The sequence below is a fragment of the Orcinus orca genome, chromosome 12, assembly GCF_937001465.1.
Source record: "Orcinus orca chromosome 12, mOrcOrc1.1, whole genome shotgun sequence".
NCBI classification, from domain to species: domain Eukaryota; kingdom Metazoa; phylum Chordata; class Mammalia; order Artiodactyla; family Delphinidae; genus Orcinus; species Orcinus orca.
The window spans coordinates 22,106,495-22,131,998 of NC_064570.1; the positions used below are offsets into that span (position 1 = coordinate 22,106,495).

The 25,504-nt window shown below is 35.3% G+C and overlaps 1 protein-coding gene across 4 annotated transcripts in view; it reads right to left on the bottom strand.

The window, feature by feature from the left end:
- Positions 1-25,504, bottom strand: part of VTA1 (vesicle trafficking 1) — a 65,510-nt gene that overhangs the window by 33,707 nt on the left and 6,299 nt on the right. For all 4 annotated transcript variants that reach the window (XR_007470665.1, XR_007470666.1, XM_033406110.2 and 1 more), the window contains exons 2-4: positions 13,376-13,470; positions 10,697-10,824; positions 9,985-10,060 (exon numbers count right to left, since the gene is read on the bottom strand). Coding sequence is in view for 2 of the 4 variants with exons in the window: in XM_033406110.2 (XP_033262001.1) it covers positions 9,985-10,060; positions 10,697-10,824; positions 13,376-13,470 (299 nt within the window). In the remaining 2 variants the exon portion in view is untranslated. The remainder of the gene's footprint in view (positions 1-9,984; positions 10,061-10,696; positions 10,825-13,375; positions 13,471-25,504) is intronic.

Below are 25,504 nucleotides of genomic sequence, written 5' to 3' on the forward strand. Positions count from 1 at the left end.
GCTATTAGGTACATAGACATTTATAACTGTGGTACCTTCTTAATGAACTGTAATATCTTCTTGATAACAAAATGTCCCATTTTACCTCTGGTAAAACATCATCTTAAAGTTTACTTTATCTAATATTAATATGGCCACCTCAGATTTTGCTAACTTAGTATTTGCATTGAATATTTTTTCATCCTTTCAGTTTCAAAATATGTGTCTCTGTATTTAAAGGATGTCTCTTATAAATAGTATACAGTTAGGACTTGCTTTCTACTTTTAAATTGGAGTGTTACTCCATTTACATTTATAGTATGTACTGATACAGCTGTATGCAGGCCTAAAATTTGCTATTTGTTTTATATTAGTCCTATCTGCTTCTGTTTCCCTCTGTTCCCTTTTCCTGCCTTTTTTTTTAGAGGGGGGGTTACCAAATATATATGTATAGTTACAATAAGTTTTAGTTAAATGGCATATATATTTTTTTAAAGAAACGAATAAAAGAGGAAATATATAGTTTTTAATGTATTTACTTATATACTGTATCAGTGTACTTTATTCCTTCCTATAAATCCAAGTTGTCATCTGGTATCATTTTCTTTCAGCCTGAAAAACATCCTTTCTGCTGTTCTTTAGTTCTTTAGATCTTTAGTGCAGATCTGCTAGTAATGAACTAATTTATCTAAAAATGTCTTTTATTTTACCTTCATTATTTGAAGGGTAGCTTTGCTCTACATAGAAGTCTGAGCTGTCAGGTTCTTTTGCTTGTTTGCTTTTTCTTTCAGTACTTTAAATATGCCAATTTCATTATCTTCTTGCCACAACTTTTTTAAAAAATGAGAAGCCATCCCTCCTTCAAAGCATTGTTACCTTGTGCGTAATGTGTCGTTTCCCAAGACAGCTCCTTCAAGATTTCCTCTTCCATCACTGAACTTTACTGGTTGGACTATCACAACCAGTAAATGCTCTCAGGTATGGTTTCTTTGTATTTATTTTACTTGAGGTTCACTGAGCTTCTTGGCTCCATAACTATTTTTTTCACTCAATTTAGAAAATCTATGGTCATTATTTCTTCAACATTTTCTTTCTAGTCTCTTTTTTGGGACTCCAATTGTACATGCTAGACCTCCAAATATAGTAGTAATAATACACAATACGCCTATTTCTGAATAAATTTATCTTAATATATAAGATTGAGTAGATGAGGATAGTTTCCATTAAAATTTTCATGTATTTTACGTGGATGTCCTCTCTAAATACAGGATATTAGAACATTATCCATCAACTAATAAAAGCAAAATTAATGTTTTTTAAGCGTTTACTATATGCTAGGTACTTTGTTAAAGGCTTTACATGTATTTTCTCATTTAAAATCCAAGACACCGTGAAGAAGTAGGTGTTACAATTTTCTTCATCTTACAGATGTGGGAACAGGCTTACATAAGTCAAATAACTTACCCAAAGTCACACAGTTATGAAGTGGCATATGGGATTTTGAGGCCAATGCCTGCAGTATTCTGAACCACATTATACTAACATTGTATGCAAAAATACTTCATTAATTTACAACTATTTGAAGATCATGTACAAGACACTGTTCTTGGCAATTATTATACAGAAGTGAATACAAGATACATGAAATTCCTACTCTACTAAGAGAGACAATACTACCCTCATATCTTTCTATTTATTATTACAATTACTGAGACCTTCAGTGTACAGTGAGAGCATGAAAACTTAAGGTATGGTGTATGTACAAAACACAGTTTTGTAAGTAGATGAATTTCTCCTGATCTACCATGGTTTTCTAGGCTAGCAAGAAGATGTTGCTTAATTCTGAACCTTACAGTGCAAATGAATACCTTAAATAGACTACCTCCTTTGCAGACAGCTATTCATGTATATTATTATTCCAGTTATGTTGCAGCCCTGTTTTTCGAGTAGGGAGAGTCCATGATTGAGATACAAACAGGATTCTCTGGGAGCTCCCATAGAGGGATGTAGATCAGTGCCAATCAAAATATGGTCCCAGAACCAGAGCTGGCCTGCAAACTGTTTACCACTTTTGTGACAAGACAATACAGAAATTGAGAGCATTTAGGAAACTTATAGCAAATTAGGTTTGTATTTTATATGTCTTTTTAAGGTTTTATTTTTCTAGTTAATCATTATTTATATTTTACAAAACAATCAGCTTGCAACAGAATGGAAATTAAGAAGAAAAAAACGCTAGACCTTTATTACACAGAGTTTGTTAATACTGTTGTGGGCCATAGCATCTGGGGACAAGGAACTTTTATTTTCTGATTCTGTTTTCTCACTGTAATTCAGGGTTGTGAAAGTGAAACAAGATATATCTAAAGTGTCTAAGCACAGTGCCAGGCAAATGGTAGGACTGGATCGCATCACTGTATTTTGTCATTACTACACCATATATCATCATACTCAGTTATTCTGCTTCCCTTTCCAAGTTGGAACACAAACCTTGTGAGGGCAGGAAAACATACCATATTCATTTGATTCCCCCAAACTAGCAGAAACTCAACAGATAAAGGCAAAATGGTATCTGCTCCTCAAACATTGCTAGAAGTGAAATAAATCTAAAATACGATAAAAGAAAGCCTATCAATACTGGCCAGAAGTAGTTAACACAAGATGTTAAAGAAAAATAACTTATTTATATTTTGAACATCGCTTGCTTTAAAATACAAAATTAAAAATTTTAATATATACTTTTGGTGACTTTATACCTAAAACTGGGACACTGATTCCAAGACGGTTATAACTGGAATGGTAGAAGTTTACAATGACAACAAATTTAATCAAATTCTGAGATGGAATTGTATATATAAAGTACAGTTAAAAGAGTTAAATACATATAACTAAACAGATAGGAGTGTTCAGAAACAGAATAGCAACAAAGTATTTTTTTTTAAGTTGAAGATTAAAGAAAATACAGACTTTAAAAATTTTTGTGAATACTGCGAACTATGAAAAATGACATGAAATTAAAAGGGAAATATGTCAGGAAATAGACCAAGAAAAATGAGATCTATTACATTTTAGATGAGTTATGAAAGAAGTTCCATGTAAACAAGGCTGAACATTATCTTCAACTATAGATTGAAAAATGAAAAGCTAAACTATAGCAACTTTTGAAATATCTATAGCTAAATAGCTACTAAATAGCTACTGTTTTTACTCTGAGATTTTACCCAATGTGCAAATTTACAGCTACTGCCCGAGAAGATGTAAGAGTAGAATGAGACAGTCTCCCCTTTGAGGACCTGCAGTATAATTTACTCCAAAATACGATATATAACACTTAAGTCAGGGACTTCCCTGGTGGTGCAGTGGTTAAGAATCTGCCTGCCACCCTGAGAAAACCATAATTCAAAAAGAGTCATGTACCAAAATGTTCATTGCAGCTCTATTTACAATAGCCAGGAGATGGACACAACCTAAGTGTCCATCATCGGATGAATGGATAAAGAAGATGTGGCACATATATACAATGGAGTATTACTCAGCCATAAAAAGAAACGAAACTGAGCTATTTGTAATGAGGTGGATGGACCTAGAGCCTGTCATAAAGAGTGAAGTAAGTCAGAAAGAGAAAGACAAATACTGTATGCTGACACATATATATGGAATCTAAGGAAAGAAAAAAAAAAGGTCATGAAGAACCTAGGGGTAAGACAGGAATAAAGACACAGACCTACTAGAGAATGGACTTGAGGATATGGGGAGGGGGAAGGGTAAGCTGTGACAAAGTGAGATAGTGGCATGGACATATATACACTACCAAACGTAAAATAGATAGCTAGTGGGAAGCAGCCGCATAGCACAGGGAGATCAGCTCAGTGTTTTGTGACCACCTAGAGGGGTGGGATAGGGAGGGTGGGAGGGAGACGCAAGAGGGAAGAGATATGGGAACATACGTATATGTATAACTGATTCACTTTGTTATAAAGCAGAAAGTAACACACCATTGTAAAGCAATTATACTCCAATAAAGATGTAAAAAAAAAAAAAAAAAAGAATCTGCCTGCCAATGAAGGAGACACAGGTTCAATCCCCGGTCTGGGAAGATCCCACATGGCGTGGAGCAACTAAGCCCGTGTGCCACAACTACTGAGCCTGTGCCCTAGAGCATGCGCGCTGCAACTACTGAGCCCATGCGCCGCAAATACCGAAGCCTGCGTGCTTAGAGCCCATGTTCCACAACAAGAGAAGCCAATGCAATGAGAAGTCCACACACAGCGATGACATGTAGCCCCCGCTTGCCGCAACTAGAGAAAGCCCGTGCGCAGCAACAAAGACCCAATGCAGCCAAAAAAATAATTTTAAAAAAACAAAAATCTTAAGTCAACACATTTATAGTGTAACATTCATAAAGTTAAGATCCTAAATGAGTTGAGAGAATGGAGAAATGCATATAAGGGCTAGAATAATGGAGCTACGACTCGAAGAGAAGGTAACACTTAGACAAAGCAGGCTAAAAAACCAACGTTTACAACGGTGAAAGCTGAGCGCGGGAGGTAAGCAGAATGGTCTGACAAACATACAATGGGACTGGTAAGAAGTAGCATAGGAAGGAGTCTGGACTTGCAATGCCAGGAAAGGAAAAGTCCCTGTTAGGTTCTTCAATAAAACAATGACAGAGGAGAATAGGTTCCAGGGTAAAAGAGCCTAAAATAGGAAAATTAATTAGGTAAACCGCAGTAGTGTAGCTTGTGAACCAACGACCTTTAAAAAAAAAAGGTTGGAATGTTAAATAAAAGGAATTTAATTAGAAGACTCAACATCTTTACGTACAAATGCCATAAGAAGGCCCCAGATGTTCGTCTTGCTCCCTCCCTACACTGACAACCTCTACATTGCCATGTCATGTTTCTTCTCCTTTCTTCCTACTAGAAATTAGTTCTCTGCTGTCATAATTTCTGGTGGCTCTACTTTTCATTATCATTTATATAACTTAAATGGGTAATTTTTCATCCCTCCTTTTGGAGCTTCTAATCTAAAACTATTTTTGCTTCTCTCTTTTTCTTTTTTTGTCTGCTTTTTCATCTTTGCTTTTTATTCTCCTTTTCCTATCTCTTCTTGCATGTTTGGAACATATAATCATAGACTGGTAGAGCTGCACAGGATCTCAGAGATCTGCTTGACCAGGCTTCCCATTTTATAGAAGAAAAACCAAGTCCTAAGAGGTAAAATGACCTCTTGGCTTGGAGTTTAGGCTTGGCTCTGACAACCACTGTTGCTATTCTTTTAAATAAATTTTCAGAACTGACAGGAAAAAACCATACCATTTTTTAAACTTTAAAAAATATAATTAAAAAACCCCCATTATCTTGATTATAAAGCTGATAAAATTAAAAGATAATTTTAAAATACACAAATAAAGGGCTTCCCTGGTGGCGCAGTGGTTGAGAGTCTGCCTGCCGATGCAGGGGCACACGGGTTCGTGCCCCGGTCCGGGAAGGTCCCACATGCCGCGGAGCGGCTGGGCCCGTGAGCCATGGCCGCTGAGCCTGCGCGTCCGGAGCCTGTGCTCCGCAACGGGAGAGGCCACAACAGTGAGAGGCCCGCGTACCGCAAAAAAAAAAAAAAAAAAAACACAAATAAAAACTACAAGATAATTATAATGTCTTCCCCTTCCTCATTTTCTGTTATTGTAGTCTTTAATGTTTCTCAAGCAGCATTCTTTGAGAAGCAAGGCAAACAACTCTTTTTGAAGAAAGTTCCAGCTTTATTAAAAAGCTATGGGATATTATGCAGGTAATAACACCACCACATTTCCTTTATAAATGAACAAATAAGAAACAGCAATTCCTGAAATATACCTACAGGAGTATATATTAAAAAACAAAATCTGGGGGCTTCCCTGGTGGCGCAGTGGTTGAGAGTCCGCCTGCCGATGCAGGAGACAAGGGTTAGTGCCCCGGTCCGGGAGGATCCCACATGCCACGGAGCGGCTGGGCCCGTGAGCCATGGCCGCTGAGCCTGCGCGTCCGGAGCCTGTGCTCCGTAACGGGAGAGACCACAGCAGTGAGAGGCCCGCGTACCGCAAAAAAAAAAAACAAAAACAAGAAACAAAATCTGCCTACCTGAAATCCTTAAACTTATTCTTTTCCCACCTTTCTGTTTCCTGTCTTTGTCTCTGCTAGTGTTTTCAAAGTATAGGATGAAACTAAAGTGAAAGTGGAAAGGAGGAATGAGTTACAATGCTTTGAGTAACCAGTTATACCCAGCTTTTAAAACATGTCATATTTTTAATAGTTATTGTGAAATAAGAAATGTTCTGCTAGTTTGTGTCTTATTTTAGGCACAGAGTGCTTAAATCACAAGTAAATAAATACAAGCCTTAGATTTCCTCAGACAACAATGAGGACCTACCAGAGAGGGTTGATGCCGATGATACTCTGCTTAACTGTTTTGGTAGGAGCTGCGAAAGTCACAGCTAGAGTGTATTCCTCCCTATTCCACTCAAGTGGAGCATTATTTAAAGTTATGACATTTTAAATCATTATTTTGAAAAATCTGTATCTCAGTGATAATGATGAATATGCCACTTCTAGAAATGGAAAATGATGGAACAAAAACCAACATTAAAAGTAAGGGAAAATAGAATTTGAAACTAGGCTGATCAAACTGGCTGGCTGGGGGATTATGTTATTGCTGTATGAACAGTCTTGCCAGTATTTCACTTTCCTTGTCGGCTGCCTTTATTTAGTCAACCTTAGTTCATGGCCAAAAACCAGTTCACTAGTCATATAAGGATAAGATCACTGTATAATAATGGATATGAGAAATGTCAGTATTGTATGCCAAACAAATTACAACTTTTTTTTTTTTTTTTGCGGTACGCGGGCCTCTCCCTGTTGTGGCCTCTCCCGTTGCGGAGCACAGGCTCCGGATGCACAGGCTCAGCGGCCATGGCTCACGGGCCCAGCCACTCCGCGGCATGTGGGATCTTCCCGGACCAGGGCACGAACCCGTGTCCCCTGCATCGGCAGGCGGACTCTCAACCACTGTGCCACCAGGGAAGCCCATAACTTTTGATATATACAACTTTCATTGGATGTATAAACTTTGCATGTTATATCAAGCATATGTAAGTTAGTGAAGAGCACCCACATATAATTACATACTAAATGTGTGTACATACATTTGCTAATTTAAAATGCAGGATTTACATAAAGGCCCAAAGAATAAACCTCAGCCCAATCAAATAATTATAGGGACGTCCTTTCCATGCTGGCCTTACAATGCCTAATTTCTTTTTTCCATACCATTTCAGACCCCTCCTGCTCTCTGGATCCTTTAACCACCAACACAGATGTTATTTCCTACTTTAATGCCAATGCAAGGCAGAAAAACTTAGGTAGCAGGTTGGGTGATTAGACAGGGAAAGAAAAGAGTGTAAACATTTTGGAAAAATGTCCCTTTCACTCTTGGGCTACATGTAGTCTTTAGTATCCTCAGTATCTAAGCATCTCTCCCCCAACTCCTTTTGAAGCCCTCTCATTTGTCCCATTAAGAGTCCCTGCCTTAGCTACTATATTCAAATAACTAAGAAAGCTGTTCTTTGTTAAGGATACCTGTATGTAAACTTAGATTTTTTTTCCTTCTGAAATGCAGATGAATTACATGCTAATTATGTGTGGAGGTATTTATGTGTCCCTTAAGTAAAACAAAAACAAAATAAAACCTACATTACTCACTTAAGACTTCTGGACATTTTGTTCTTTTTCCTGTATCTATTACTTTACCTTTTATCTGGGTTCCCCACTGTTAGCAGTTATAACTTCAAAGAACTGTGTGCTTGCTTCTGAGATACATGGGCAAAAGCAGCTCCTCTAAGTAAGAAGTAGGAGAGGCAAGAAAATCCATCTCAGAAGTATCTGGCAAACTGATCTGCTACTGTGCTTTACCATGACCTTCTCTTCTGATATCTTACATTTCTATCTACTTCTCTACTTGTGTTTCTTTATTCACTTCTTCCTCTAGTCTTTTAAATACAGGTGTTTATCAGGATGTTTACCTGACCATTTTCTCTCTCTTTCAAAACTATCTTCTTACCTGAGGGTTTGTCTAATCTCCTAACTTGAACTTTTATCTCTATTTTGCATATTTCTTGTCTTTTTATTTCTAAGAGTCTTGTGGTGATTTATTTTTGTATGCTACACCTGCACCTCACACTTTAAAATTTAAGTCTAAACATATTATTTCTCCTCAGGTCAACGACAACCCACTTTGTACGAAGTTCCACAATAATCATTAACTAGTTCTTTTGTCAAATGACTTGTAGTTCTTTCCTACCCCAGTTCATTCTATAGAGTCTTATCATACCAAGCACCCCAAAGTAGAATTCTTTATTCAATAAATATAATAAATATAAATCCCCTAATTGAAGATGCCAGGTCTTTCATCATCTGTCTGATCTGGCTTATGACTTACTTTTCTAATCTGGTCTCATTATTCTCCTTCAGCCACCTGGTACTCGCCAAAACCCTACTACCTATCTACAGCTTTCCATAATATCATGCTTAAATCACCTCTATGTCCTCCGTATGCCCTGTTTAGTATAGAGCCCCATACTAGTAAAACAGGAAAAAAAATCCAGATCAGTAGTAACAGGAGACAGGAGTAGAAAGGGAGCTAAACAGTGGATCCACAGGGCCTCTAAAATGCAAAAAAGTGAGAAGCATTTGTGGTTTTCACACTCCAGGCCTCAGTTTTCTCTGATGTTGCTCTATTTCAAGAAAAGTTAACAGCAGTGGCTCTCAATGGGCATTGCCCCATACCCTCGCGGGTGTTTGGAAATATCTGTTGGTGGTTTCTAGTCATCTGACTGGGGAATGCTGTGTGGGCAAGAGACAGGATGCTTGATGTTTTGAAAGAAAGGGACAGTCACACACAATAAAAAAGTGTCCCTCATTTGGCACAACTTTGAAATGTCCTGCACATCTCTGCCAACTCAAAAACTCAGCTTATGATCGTCAGGCCTCGAGCTTAACTACATTTTACATATAAACAAAGCATTTATTGCACAGTTTTGATGTACTGTTTTACGAACATGTAAAATATCGCATAGATAGATTGTACTTTGTTTTGTTTGCAATGATACACTGAGCTGCTCACCATTTTGAAAAAATAATTTCATAGAAAGCAATGTTCTTCATAGATCTCAAATCACTAATATGACATGCCTCTATCAGTCTCATTTGTAACTCTCTTTTCTCCTCCCTTCCTCCTTCCCTCCTTCCCTCCCTCCCTTCCTTCCTCTCTCTCTCTCTCTCTTTTGTTCTCTTTCTAGATTAACATCTCCCCTCTCAGAAAACAAAATTTCCAGGTCAATGGTAAAGCCTGCTACAGTGAAAACAACACTGAACTCACGGCAACAAGTTTGTCACTTAGCCTCAGTTTGCTCATATATAAAATGAATATGTGCTCTACTTATCTTAGAGTGGTTATGAGAAACAAACTGATAAAATGGATAGGAAGTATCTTGTAAAATATCAAGTTCTATATGTATTTTACAATAGAGACAAATCTTTAACAATAATATTTCTGGCTAGAAACAAAATAGGAAAAAAGCAGTACTAAAAAGTCTCTGCCTCCAGTAATGTTTACTAAATAACAGTACAGAAATTTAACAGCATCCAGGATCAGTAATATTTAAACACTTAATAAAATCAAACTCTGAACCTGGGGTTCAGAGACCAATACAGTAGCTATGTACTCACTAAAGTATAAAATACATGCTGGATTTAAAGAACTTACTACAAAAAATAACATTTATCATTAAAAATAATTCCATCTTTTGTTTTCACTTTTTAAAATGTGGCTAGTAGACAATTTAAAATTACACGTTTTGCTTATACTACATTTCTGATGGACATGCTGCTCTAACTAAACAATGCAATAATAAAACTAATAAAAAGCAACAATACTGATCTCCAGCTAATAAGACAATAAAGAATGTACACTCACTTCATCAGTGAGTTCTCCAAACACTGTTATGACATCTATTAAAAGACTTGCAGTATAGAAGGACTTGATCATGTTTCTGGAAGAGAAAAGAAAAGTTCATCTAATTCAAATGAAAAAATGTAAGAATTAGTCTTGTAGCTACAAGACAAAAGCTTCCAATGTTTATAAAAGCACTCTGAAATTGTTTTAAATAAAATCAGATTTCAAGAACACAATGGAGCTCCTTCTGTAATCTGTTATTAGGAGGAAGTTACAACACATATAACAGGTGAATACGCTACAACAAGGTTTCATAGTATGCGTCTGATTTTAGAAAATGTAATGACAGTACTATCTGAATCCATATCAAGCCATGTGTATTTCTTTGTATTTAAGTCTTATTATAATAATGACAAATCATTTGAATCGGTAGGGGTGGGAATTTTTAAAATCAGTATCATTGGACCAGGCTGTTTTTGGCTAAAATCAACACAGATCTTACTAAATGGCTAGTTAGGGTATATTTATGAAGAAAATGAATCTGCCCTGGGTATTCTTCGTTTAGCCATTTTCTCTAAAAAGCCAGGATCACTCTTGTAACCCAAACTCATTCTGAGATTCAAAAAAAAAAAAATCTAAATCGTTAATCAGGAAGTCTGAGAGTAATCAAGAGAAAACTGGATAAATTCTGGTTATACAGTAACTAAATTTAATTTTATCTATCTTTACTTACTTGTGAAATCGCCCAGCACGATCTTCATTATCTGCATACAAAAACATTTTCAAAGCATAATTCTCCAAATGGGCACAACCAACTATTTCTTGAGTAACAGCTTCATTATCACCCAACTGTTTCTTAAGCTAAAATAAAATGAGATACAGAACTTATGATTCTGGGCTCACAGAAGTATATACTTAAGTATAAAAATTCCCAATAATCAAAACCAACGTTCACAAAATTTTGAAGAAAGACACTTATGATAACGTGAACGTTTAATTTAGCTCTAAATATCAAAATAATCAAGAAAAAAAAACATCCAACTATCTATGTAAAGCATCAGACAAATATTTCAAATGTACTAACAAGTATCCTAAAAATGGGATTAAGAAATTCTTTCCTAACCATACATAATTTAAATCTTTAATTTATTCCTATTTCAATTTCTTCTATCAAATATAGAAAAATACAATGAGAAGGATCATTATATCCTAAAAAAGTATCTCTCAGAGCACACTGCATTAGAGATCTAATTCTAAGTAACGTATAAGAAAACAAACTTAGAATAGGATTACGGAAGTTTTAAAAATTTAGACAAATATATACCTCAAATCAACACAATTTACAACCACGTAAATTTCCAGTCAGTACATCCCTTTCCTACACATACAATAATTTAAAGTGTTTTAAAAACAACAAACTAAATTCCTACATTTTACTCAGACTGTCATATTGGAGTAAAATGACCTTCTGGAATATTAGATCTGAGCACCACACTACTGTTTAAAAATTGCTTTTTTCAAAGAACATTATAAAGTAACAAATTAAATTTAGAAAAAGCGAGAGGATTTTTCATAAAATCAGCAAAGTACATATTCTCATAATTAAGGCCAGAAGAGTTTGAATACTGGAATTTAAGGACATCTGAGCATGCTTATCCTGAACAAAAACAGAAAGAAAGCCCCACATATAACACTGGTTTACTGTATCCACACTGCGAAATGCTTTAATTGTAGAGGCAATTTATTTCTAGAAAAATTTAGTGGGAGCATGTCATTTCATCTCACCTTCAGCATAAAAAACTGGCAGCAAAAACATAATATACTTGAAGTGTTCCAACTATAAATATAAACATTATAGCACAAGCAGATATGTTCTCACCATGGAATGAACTTGTTATTTAATGTAGATAATAATAAATTCCTGGTAAGTCACTTTATAAATATGATTTTACATTTTGCATATTATAAAGACTGAGTTTTGACTTATCCATAAGCTATTGTTATTTTAGCTATTATTGTTAAGCTGTAAAATTAATAAAGAGATATATTCTATATAAAATGTCTGTAAGAGACTGTATTGTACAAATGTATTGCTACGTGTCAGACACATTCTTCCTCCCACCTCCTAACCCCACCCTCCAAAAGAAGAGTACTCAAATTCTTCCTGCATCCACAGAAGCAGTATTAGAAGTAGAAGGCCAGACAGGCTCCAAGGGCAGCTGAGTTGTCATCAGTGGTGCCACCAGGCTACCTTGGATGGTTAATAGTAGCAGATGACAGGATTCTGGGTCAGAAGGCCAGGCACCCATACAAAGTTAGAGAGAACACTATGGCCCATGGCTGCTTAATACAAGTAGGCTTTGATCTGAATAACTTTCAACATTTAAAAAAAGTTCTGGGCCGACTGGTATAAGTGTATTGATTTTTAATATGTCTGAATTTTGTTTCTCTAAACAAAATAATGCAACTGATCAAATAAATATTTAGGTTTCTAATTCTCTTGAGCCGGTCACATAACTAAATAAGCAAATAAAAAGTAAGCCACAGCTATGAATATAACTGCCTTGGAGGAGATGCATTAATGAGAAGTAAACCTTGACATTGTTAAAAAAGAAACTGGGATGGCTGGGCATGGGAGGCACAGGGTGGAGCCCTGCTTACTAAGTAAGGTTACTATGGTTTAATAATGCCTTCCTGATGCACTGACACCCAATCAAATCCTTCAATTTTCCCTGGATTCGTGCTTCTACATAACCTGTGAAGTTCTATCACAGTTCAAGATGACTTATTGGTCACCTACCACATTTCTGCTAGCAGAGGAAAATGCCTAGACCATAAGAGTATCTTGTTATGGGACCAAGAGTAGGAGGAAGAAACAATAGGCAACTTCCTTCATGGTCCTTTTCACTAAATAAATAGCCCGTTTCTTTCTTTCTTTTTTTTTTTTTGGCCCGTGCCTCACAGCATGTGGGATTGCAGTTCCCCAACCAGGGATCGAACATGAACCCCCTGCAGTGGAAATGCGAAGTCTTAACCACTGGACCACCAAGGAAGTCCCCGATTTCATTATTACAAGAGCCATTTAAGAATTCCCAAATCAATCATCGGTGTGACTGCATGAAGGAAGGTTAGAAAGGGTTTGTCACTTACAAAAGAATGACTCAAAGGTCATCTACAATAACCTGGAACAAGATATAATGTATATGTAAAGATACTGAAACCGACTTATACCTACTTACAACTCCCTAAGCAGTATGATGTAAATGAAAAAAAAATGTGTCTCATTTTTCCTCAGCTATGACATTGCTGATTGCTGCCAACAGGAAGAACTAAAATGACAACACACACACAAATGAAATAAAATGGCATTTTAAACATTAAGCAGAAAATAAATTTTCAGTGTTCAACTTACAGCTTCTAACTGATCCATTAGCTTTGATAAAAATTTACGACATTCAGGAGTTTTACTGTCAATCTTCATTCCCGTTTGCATCGCATACAAACGACCTACAAAGAAAAATACGATTTGAACAATTTCCAGGACTGAATGTTTAAAATATGTTTTGTCTAATTAATAATTCAAGTTTTAAGTGAATTGAGAAATAAAATAAAACTTTGATTTACTATGGCTCTTATTCACAAATATAAAGAACACAAAAATATTATCCAAAGAATGCAAGATGAATGATGATAAGTTTCTATGAAGTAAGGCCTTCTCTTTTGGCATTATGTTTAAAAAATAAAAGGACTAGGTCCTAAGCTGTCAAAGGGACCTGCAATTTAATAGGTAAGTGAGGGCATTCAGAAAAACAACCATGTGTACAAGAGCACTTGCCAAGGGTGAGATAAGTAATACTGATAAAATACACAATATGGGCTGGGACAAGGGGAAATGCCACTCAAGCTGAGGCTAACAGGGAGAATTTTTTTGGTCATTTTTATATATACAAATAAAAATAAGTATACCATCTCTTTAAAAAAATAGAAATATTAGAGATAAGGCTGAAGCTAAAAACCTCTCTGCTACCACAATCCTAAATAGCTTTCCCAGTGATAAAAGCTGTAAAGTTTGGTGGTAATTGTTGTTACCACTGGTATGTACATATACTGCCTATAATTTACCTCTTACATTCAACAATATGCTCAGGAGATCTGCGTAGCACTACAGTGCTCCACACTATGGCCACAACAAACTAAAGCACGTTTGGGTAGTTCTCAGATTTTCATCGTTACAAACCATGTTGCGCTACCAGACCTTCTTGAGCACACATTCAAGAGTTCCCTGAGGGAGATACCAAGAACGAGAATTGCTGGCTCATAGTATATGTAGTACCTTTCTCACTTTAAGAGCTACTCTTAAAACTGTCTTCCAAAACGAATTACCACTATGCAGTTATATCTATAACACATGCAAGCACCCATTTCTCCTAAACTCACAAAAAGTTGATATTAAATTAAAAATTGATATTAAACTTATCAATCTCAGAACTGTGTTACCTCACTGTCTGATTTTGCATTTTCACTGTTCAAAGGTATTAGAGATTTACTGGATAGCTCTATATCCTCCTTTATGAATTAGGAATAGCTATCAAAATAAAAGGAAAAAAATCTGCCAAATTTTCTGTTGGGTTGTTTGCTTTTTAACAAATTGCCGTGTGGCATTTCTTTGTACAGTAGAAAGGAGGGAGATCATGTTTCCCCACCAAATGGAATCTTGTGAACACTATCCCCCTTCCCTGCTTTATTTTCTCCTCAGCAGGTAATCATCTTCAATTTTTTTATCCTCTGATTCTACTACAACTCCAACTTAAGCTCCATGAAAATGGCGATTGTAGTCTACTTGGTTTGATGTATCCCTGGCATCTGGGATAGTGCCTGGCCTTCGATAAACATTTTCTGAATAGATAAATACATGAATGAAAGAATAGCGCATTCTGCCCCACTGATTTAAATGCCACTTTTATCATTCATTAGCATACATTAAGTTTTCATGGGATAAAAGGGCCTAATTCTTTATATTGTCTATCTTGCTTTGTTATTTGTTAGTCTACTGGTCTATCATTGCTTTATTTACTGCAGCTTTAGAACATGGCTTGGTATGTTAGCTACTCTCAGGATTTCCAATTCAATTATGTCAACCCAATCATATCTTCTTTAAAGATGTATTAATATACAAATAATACAGTTATGTATTCTGCATGTATTTTTAATTTCAATAGCTGTATCTGAGGGAACTACTTTTGAAGGCTTAGGCTTTTACAGCTATCTCATGTTATAGAGCTTTAAGCTTAATTAATTAACACATTTATTTCTATATCAAATTTAAGGGTTTGATCCATCTAGGTATTAATGAGAGGAAAAAAATGGAGTTCTAAAAGTACTGTATAGATTTACACTGACTTACAGTGTAAAAAGCATGATGCTTTCATTTTCACTGCACAGTAACCAGCACTGGATATCACTCTGACAAAAAAAAAAATCTGAGAAGCAAAAAAAGCCCTTATTATCCATTGCTTTAATCACAAGTGTGACTAAATTTTGCCTTTTCCTCTTTCTTTTAACCAGTCATACTTAACAACATGTCCAGGTCGTTTACCCATTTGAGTACCAGGTTCTAATCACCTCTCCCCACTCCACGCCTTTTAAAGCATGGCTGAACCCCCTCCCCTCTTCAAACCAGTCATATCTCTTGAGTTGTTCAAGCTCTCTACCTGTTTTAGTCAGCTTTTGTTGTTATAATTGTGACTGAACTCCCCAACACCTCCTCTCTGTGAATTGTTCTGGTCTTCCAGCATTTTTGTTGCATTTTTTTTTATTATTAAAAGTGCATCACGTGAGCTCTTTGGAAAATAAATATTGGCTGCAAATTTTGTGCCATCTTCCAATTTTTGAATATTGTTTTAAAACACAGAAGCTTAAAATATTTATGTACCCAAAGCGATTTTTTCCCCCGATCAATTCTAAGCTTGGAAAGCTCTTTTATCTCTAAGAAACTGGATATTCAGTTATGATTTTTCCAGTTAAATTCCTTTTTGAATTTAACTTTTAATAACATGCATCCACCTCAGTTACTGGCATCTGTCTCAAATACACTGAAGAAATAATCCTTTCTTTCTCTAATGATTTGTGGTTCCTTAATATGTTTTTGCTTTTTATATGTCTTGGCTATTTGATTTCACTGAGATCACAGATTAAATGTCATCTCACATGATAATACCTATAACTGATAATATGCTTTTTCTTCCTCCAAATTTAATCTTACTATGTCTTATGGTATTACAAATTTTTTTCTGAAGAATTTTAAGTGTTCTTGCTCTTATTTTTAAGGGGAAGGCTTTTAGTTGAGAGTAGGGATCAATTCTGTGTTAGGTTGCTCCTATTTCCCCTAATAGTCCCCATCCTAAGCTATACTGAGGCTGCAGCCTTTGAGACCTATAAGATCCCAGGGATTGGCAGGAGTGTGGGGAAGAAGATATCAGCATTTCTATTAATACATCTATCTCATTCTTTATAAGTTCCTATTTTTACATATCTTTTATAACACATATAGTATTTTTCTAATACATATATAGTATTAGTACATCAATACAGAAATGTTATTTATAAATAATTACATATTATTGGAGATTTGTGTTTAATTATTTTTAACTCGTGGGTAGATGGGCAAAAGGTTAAGAATAACTGCTCACTGCATCCTTACTCTTCTCAACTGTAAACTGTATTTTCTCCACACAGCCCTGTTCCTTCTACCATATTCCCTGGAACTACTGTTTCAGAATCAGCAAACTCCCCTTACCTCTCCTCAGATTCCTTCTTCCTCTTTGTCTTAATTAAAACCTGAATGTCACTTGAAGAAATAATTTTATTTGCAGTCCTCTCAAGTAATGAGTTTTAATTCTCTTACATTCCTTCTAGTGTGTAAAAGAATTGAAAAAGAGAATTGGCAGGTATGATTGGTTTTCTCTTTGCATCCCACTATTACAGTATTGTCTCAATGTTTTCTAAATACGCTGGTCTAGGGCTCATCCACTCTCTTCCATTGGATTGTTATGCTTGTAATTGCCCATGGACCTCAGGGTCTCTCCTTGTCTTTCCACCATCTTGAAACTTTCGCTGTTCACATGGATAATCAATACTTCTGGCAAAGACTGCTAGCTGTCTACCTGCATCCTTTCTCCCCGTGTTCTTTACAAACTAGATCCCTACACATTATTAGGGAGTTGTAATGTAGCTAGCCAAAATAGTATATTTCCCAGTATTCCTCAAAGTAAAATACAGCCACGTTATTACCTAAGACAAATATCATATAACCAGAAATTGTTGGGAGAGACTTCTGGACCTTAAAAGGGGGAATGACAGCAGGAAAGGACCTTACTAACTCCTTCCCCTTTCTCCTCCCTGCTGCCAAGAATAGAAATGGGATGACTGAAACTCTAGCAGATATCTTGGACCACAAGGCAACCTTGGTAATCGTGCTAGTTTGTAGACTTGAAATTAGAAAGAGCTTGAGTCCCTGATGACTTCATGGAATTGGCACACTAGCGCTGGGTACTGCCAACATCAGACTTTCCTTTAAATGAGGGAATAAATCCTTATTTTACTTAGCAATTGTAATTTTGAATTTTCTGTGATGAAAAAGCAAATCTATTTCTTATGCATACAGTGAGTGCTGTGTTCTCAATTCTTATCAACAATGATCTCCAATAACTGTACATACTCTCCTTTACATGCCAGTCACCCCATAACTAAATTACCATCTCAAAGTGCTGTACTGTCAATAACAGTATATCAATCACTCACTCTAAGCATAATTCCTTTTCTTCCAATTTTAAACTCTGCTTGTTACAACAGGCTTCCAGTTCACTGGTGTTGCCCTACTTCTTCATTACAACCAGTCTTTTCTCCTTTAACTTCCCTCTGCAACCAGCTTTGATTTTATGATAGATTTTTCTTGAACTTTATTGTCTTATCTCCTATCCCTGAATCTTTTTATTACATTCCTCTGGCAAAAGCACACTCATATATAAGCCCAACTATCCTCTCTCCCTATGCCTACATACTAGCAACAGAGACAACTGGCAGATCAGCATCACTATAAATACCATTAATTATCAACCTCAAATGAGCTTAATACCTTTTTTTATAATTGAATATTTCAGTATTATTTATTCAACCAAAGTAAAATACACTTTCTATCACTATAAACTGAGCACAAGCTACAGTTGTTTAAACATCCATATTTTTATGATGTGCCAACATTTTGCATCCAATGTGAAACAGTTGGTTTGAAAATATTAAAGTTCTCTATTTTGTTTACCATCTTCTCTCCTGTTTTCTCCATTCTCTGAAGACATTTTATATTAATTGTGTAAGACGGATTTCCTTATCTTCCCAACCTCTCAAATGACTTTTTCAAACATCTTTCAAACAAAACCTCACCCAAACACACACACAGAAAATTTAGTAGACATTAATTAATTACTCGCTATCTATATATACTGTTAGTCAACACAATAACACAATAATGTGAGGAAATACAGTACTGACAGTTTCATTTCCCTAGGAGGTCTTTTTCCTTACTTTATCAAAGTAGTGAACAATATATGAATCCTACCATCTATGGAGTGTAGTTAGCTACCTAGTGGACCAACTTTGGGCATAAATGGCTATCCAGCATAGGTAAGAGCCCATTAAGCAAACATGCATAAAATTAATCAGCACTTTCTTGCTACCAAGCAATGAAGATTATCTGTATCTCCTTTGAAACAAAAATCAAATTATTCCCAATTCACTATCACCACAACCATCATCAATCTCCCTCACAACACAAATATAAACAAATGTCAGCTTCTTGTTCTTTAAAAGTTAACCTTAATACAAATGGCTAGTACTCAAAATATAGTTTAATGACAATATAGTTTAATGGTTTCACTTACATGCATTTTTTTCTTGGCTTACATGCATATTCAGTTTTCGCAATTATAGGACATTATTATAAAGCAACACCTTTAAATGAAGGACTGGAAAGAATCATCTCAGACCCGGAAAGATTTAGGATAAAAGTTGGCCTCTTACATGTTTGAATATCTTACATGGTTTACAATTCTTAAGTTGTATCACAAGATACACTTTCTAATATTAATAAAAGTGAAAAGACATTAAACCTACTTATGAAAATTAATAAATACACCAAAAGATCTTTTTCATAATGGATGGAAAAAAGCATCACTTTCATATAGAACTCTGTTCAGGACAAGTAATTCATTGTAGCAGCAGCAGTACGACGAAAAATTAATGTCTAACATGGAAAGTTGCCGACTGAAACAGAATAAATATGTAGCTAGAATCATGTATAAGAAAATATATTTGATTTATTTCATCAAGGAAATGTTTATTTTTATGAATAAATATTATTTGAAGATGAGTAATGAGACATATTTGCAAAAGGATTAAATACTTTCCAACCTAACTTTAATGTGAAACATTTAGGAGACAAACATTTACTAATCCTGAAGGTATGAACATGAAATCTAAACATTAACATTCTAACACACCCTTGCTTATACATGAGAAATCTAAAAATATGAAATGCATGATATAAGCACACAAAAGGTATATAAAAGCAATTGTGAAGAGTTATGAGTTAATAGGTTAAATTAATGTAGCACTCAAATAGGAATCATTATGCTATACACTGATGTATAAAAGCAAATTTTATTCCAATAAATAGAACTAAATATATTACTCTACTCATAAGTATATTATAAATCCCTGCTTTTGTGAAAGCAGGGATTTTATTATCTTTTGTGAATGGACTTCCAAATCAAGGAATAAAAACAAAGTATGAATGAATATATATTAATAAAGGGTATTTACTTCACTCATTCCTTCTTAAACAAATTTTTTAGAGCTTCTGTCATAATATAGTAGCTTTAAGAAAAAGTTAGCTATTTCTGAATTCCTACTAAAAGACCATGCTGGTACTTAGCGAACACTAAGTGATGATTTGATTACTAAAATGAGAACACAGATTCTAATTCTGACCACATGGAGTAGTGAGATTTGCGATCCCACTGTAAACAACAAAAAAACTAGACAAAATATACAAAACAAGTTTTCAGACAATGGAAACAAACATGGTAAGACCAAGACATCTGAAGAAAGGAAACATATGAGGTGACACCAATATCAGCCTAACATTTTGCCTGGAGGTACATCCCAGTCTAAGGAGTAGGAGGAGAGTCCAAAGCAGAGCACAGACCTCTAGCTGAGTTGAGAAGACAGACTGGAGTTCACGGAGACTGAGGCAGCTGTAAGTTGAGGGGCAGAGTTCTGAAGAGGATGAAGCTATGAAGAAAAGAAATCCAGAAATCTGTGTAGGGGTAAACTTGAGGCTCAGGAGAACCCTACCATAGTGCATGTGAAGGAGAAAACTCCACACGGCCAAAGAATGAGCAGAAACTGTGAGCTGGACTGTCCCCAGAGCACACACAGGGCTGGGATGTATTCAAGTTCCAACCAGAAGGAGTGGAGAGCCCCAGATGCTTACCCAGGATATTCAGTAGAGACCCCCAAAGGGATATGCTTTAGTGATAGGGTTAACCTGTCCCTAAAGCAAAGGCTACTTTAGACCTGCTCCCCAAAGCTAAAAACAAACAAAATAAAGCACAAAAGAATCTAACTGAACAGCAATTAACTTAGCTGTTGGTCACATTAAATCCCTTCAAGAACAGACATTCAAGAACTTAAAATTCACTCTGCCCTGCAACCAATCAAGAATGACTAATGATGGCAATAGCAGAAGAATGTGAACGTAAGATAAAACAATAAGATAAGATAAAACAATGAAAAAATAATGGAAATAGCAGACGATGACATTAAAATACTGGGGAACTATTATAAAGTATATTTAATGGAAACCATGAATAAAATGCAGAGAGAAACAGAACATACACAAAGGAACACAAATGGACCATCCAGAGATGAAAAATACACTATCTGAAATAAAAAATTTACTGGACAGGATTAACAGTAGTTTAGACACCATAAAAGAAAAAATTAGTGAAATTCAGAACATAGCAATAGGAACTACTTAAAGCAGGAAGAAAAAGGATTGAAAAGAGAAACAAACACAAAACCGGAGTTTCAGTGAGGTGTGGGAAAACACCAAGTGCTCTAACATACATGTAATTGGAATCCTCCCCTCCAAAGGTGGGGAGGTGTGGCAAATACAATTGACAAATTAAAATTTTTAACCAGCAAAAATATCTTTCAAAAATGAGAATGAAATAAAAGCTTGTTTCACAAAAGAGAAGCTGAAAGAATTGATGGCAATCCTACAAATGAAATGATAAACTTTTCAACAGGAAAGAAAATGATACCAGATTTAAAACAATCTACACAAAGGAATGAAGAGTGCTAAAAATGGTAATTATGTGGGAATATATTAAAAATTATATTTCCTCATTTTATGAATCTTTTTAAAAAGGATGGTTAAAAAATATATTCTAGGGTTTATGGTATATGTATAAATAAAACACATAACAACTACAGGCGAAGGACAGGAGAAAAGAAAGTGAAGTTCTTAACTTATATGTGAGGTGTTATATGATAGTAGACTGTGATAAGTGACTGTAAATGCTAGAGCAACCATTAAAAATACTAAAACAAAGAGGAATATCTAATAAGCCCACAGTGGAGGTACAATGGACTCCAAAGTGTTTCCAAAGAGAAACAACTGGGATTAAAAAACACCTAAAAACCAAAAAACCTGGACAAGCCACAGAAAAATACATGATGAATTGAATGAAAGTGAGAATTTATCAAGCACTGAAACCTGTGCTGCTCAAGAGGATGTAAGCTTTCACTTTGAACAATCATAATTGTCATTAAAAAAAAAAAGAATCCTATCAAAGATGATTTAAACTTGCATGGGTGCCAAACATAAGACAATGACATATAAGGACAAGTTACTTGATCACACTGATCCTGTCCCCTCAACCTTAGAAACAGGTTGAAAGAGTCTAAAACCAAACTGATTTATTTTACTCAAAAAAGGAGTAATTATTGGGCTTCCCTGGTGGCGCAGTGGTTGAGAGTCCACTTGCCGATGCAGGGGACACGGGTTTGTGCCCCGGTCCGGGAAGATCCCACATGCCGCAGAGCGGCTGGGCCCGTGAGCCATGGCCGCTGAGCCTGCGCATCCGGATCCTGTGCTCCGCAATGGGAGAGGCCACAACAGTGACAGGCGTACCACAAAAAAAAAAAAAAAAAAAAAAAGGAGTAATTATTAAAATGACTATTTTACGATATAAAATGCATGTCTGCATATATGTTTGCAAAAACAAAAAGAATGGAGTACTAATGGATAAGCCAGTAGTCCAACTTTCTGTGCATATTTATTAACCTGTCATTGCTAAAGTAAAGTATCCCGAGTCAGCTTATAATAAAAAATGATAAGTACTTAGATAAGAGGACTATGGCCTCAAATTAATTGTTACAGATTCAGAAATCAGCAAAAAGAAAAGAAAAAAAAGCCACTGCTTATCTTCACTGGCTTAGTTAAGCTTATCTGTCATTAAAAAAATCCGATTTCTGTGTAACAACAAAAAAATAACAGGCAACTGATTATTAATCCTAATATCCACCATGAAGCAAAAAATCCAATATTTTTCAGCCTTTAAACTAAAGTAAAAATTTACACTTGTGCATCTTATAACATCTTGTATATGAAATATACCATATGTATTTACAACTTCCTGAAAACTACATTTAATTTTCCTATGATCATATAAACATGACTCTGAAAGAACACTTGTACACTTTCACTGAATGTCTATTAACTGTACAATATCACCCCCTAGAGGAAACTTTAAAAAAACAAACTTGAATCTTTATGTATTTAGTTACTTAAGCAAATTTAAAAGGAAGGAATCTTTCTACTTTTAGCTTTATCCACACCACCAAACTTCACAGAATCAAAATAGTTATCATATGGTGCCCATGTTTAGTAGGGACTCAAGTATTTTCTGGCTTCATTAAGGAAAAAAAAAAAGAGACATAACAGAGCTCAGAGATATGTTAATAACATCAAGCCTGTCCTCCATTTCTACCTTCCACTTATTAGGAATCTTCCAGATTACTGCATTGGCTCCCCCTTTCTTTTTCACCAATTTAACTAGTCCCTTTACCTTCACTCTGTAAGTGGTATTCTAATTACTACCTACTATCAACAATTTTACATATAACCATTTCTCATCTAGAATCTGTCATTCAGGTCCTGGCTCCATCACTTACTAATAAAAGGATCAGGATAACTATAAGGTTCAAATCCGATGCTCTGAAGAAAAGTATTGTTATTAATGCCAAGAGCTACATAAATGTTAGTCATTTGGCCTCTTTATTCAGTGACAGCTATAAGGCCATGGTTCCCTGTAGGGACCATAGCTGCCTTAAAATTCAGATCAATTTAACATTTTTGGAGCACCTATTCTTTATTGTGTAAATATGTCTAGTGGCCTAGCACTACCTGGTACAGTAAATGAATAAAGAGCTCCCAGCAGCGTGCAGCCTTCTTAAGTTTACCACCTAGAAGACAAAATAGGCAAATGAAAAGCAATTAGGTAAAGCCATACAAGGCATAATGAGGATACAGAGATGATGCACCTTAAAACTAGGGAGTTTAAGAGAAGGTCTCCCATAAAAAGTGACATTCAAGCTAGTATCCAAAGGATAAAAATGAAGCGGGGATGGCAGGGAAGGGAAGAGGTACCAAGGGAGAGAGAACAATGTTGGAAAGCTTGGAGACAACAGAAAGCCAGTAAGGTTCTAGAAACGGAATGAAATTCAGTTTGATTAAAACTACAAAAGATGATGCCATGTTCAAATCATAAGTGGTTCCTAAAGGCACTTATAGTTTTTCTGATAGTCAGATGGAGCTACCACAAGTACCTTTACAAAAATTTTTGCTTTCAATAAAGCTTTTGTTTTTTAGTATTTATGGGACATGCCCACTTACAGAATAGAAAACATTAAAAAAAAGACAATCAAAAGAAAACCATATATAAACCTAAAAGCCACAATTTCTTCTCCAAGTGTATGTATGTATGTATATATAAGAAAGTTCAAATCGTAGTATATATATAATTTTATATCCTGTATTTTTATATCAATTTTCTCCCATGTTTCAAAAGATGCTTTCTAATTTTTAAATGATTACATCACTTTCTATCTAATGGATATACCATAACTTACTTAACCATTTCCACAATGATATATATTTAGGTTGTTTTGAGCTTGCCACAAATGTATAAATAATCATTCAGAGAATTCTGCATAAAGTTCTTAATATATTAGTGATTATTTCCTAAGCACAAGCTTTTCAAAACTGGAATTACTGAACATCAGATAGTTTTACAATTCCATACACTCTGACAAAATGCTTTCTAAAACTATGAATCAACTCACACAGCCACATCAATGAAAATTTCACCATATACTCATTTGCACTGAGTTATAACTTTATAGTCCAAAAAAGGTATGCCATTTTAACTTACCTGAATGTTAATAACTAGTATTCTCTCCTTTAGTAGTACATACATATTCTTTGTCCATTTATCTATGGGGATCTTAGTTTTGCTTTTTTTTTAAATGGATTTATGAGTGCTTCATATATCAGGGATATTGGCTCTCATCTATTGGATCTTGGATCTCTCATCTTTGTCTCTCATCTATTGGAAATACTTTTTCCTAATGCAATGTTTTTATAAATTAATTGTACTGTTTGTGTCACATACAATTCCTAAATGTTTAGTTAACTTTATCATTCTTTTATTCTGCATTTTTTCCCCTAAGCATTTAAAGCAGAACTTTTTAGTAGCAACAGGGATTACCTGCTTGAAGTAGAAGGTAGGAAGCTATGTCAATAGCTTAGATGTAAGGTGAGGGGATGATATCAGAGAAACTAAGGAGATAAGTAAAATTTTAAATGTTGATGACTGCCTGATTGTGACAGGTATGAGGAAAGGATGGGAAGGTTAAATTTGTAATTTTTAACTAATAAATTTGAAAATCTGACAGATATGAAAGATATTCTAGAAAACTTTAATACATCAACATTAGCTCAAGTCGAATTTTTTAAAATGTAAATTGACAAATATAAAAAATAACTTCCCCCCCAAACATAAAGTTCTGGCTGTAACAGGGTAACATGAAGGATTCTTCTTAGGAAACTGCTCTCTATCTTCACTACGGTGATGGATACATGAACCTACACCTGACAAAACTATTTAGAACTAAAAACACACGCACACGTAAATGAAAACGTGGAAAACTACGGAAGTCTGAATCAGATTAGTGGATTGTGTCAATGTCAATATTCTGGTTGTGATACTGTACTATAATTTTGCAAGATATTACCATTGGGGCACAATGGGTAAGAGGCACACAGGATCTTCTGTATTATTTCTCACAACTGTATGTGGATCTACAATTATCTCAAAATAAAAAGTTTAATGAAAAAAAATCTAATAGGATTCTTTCC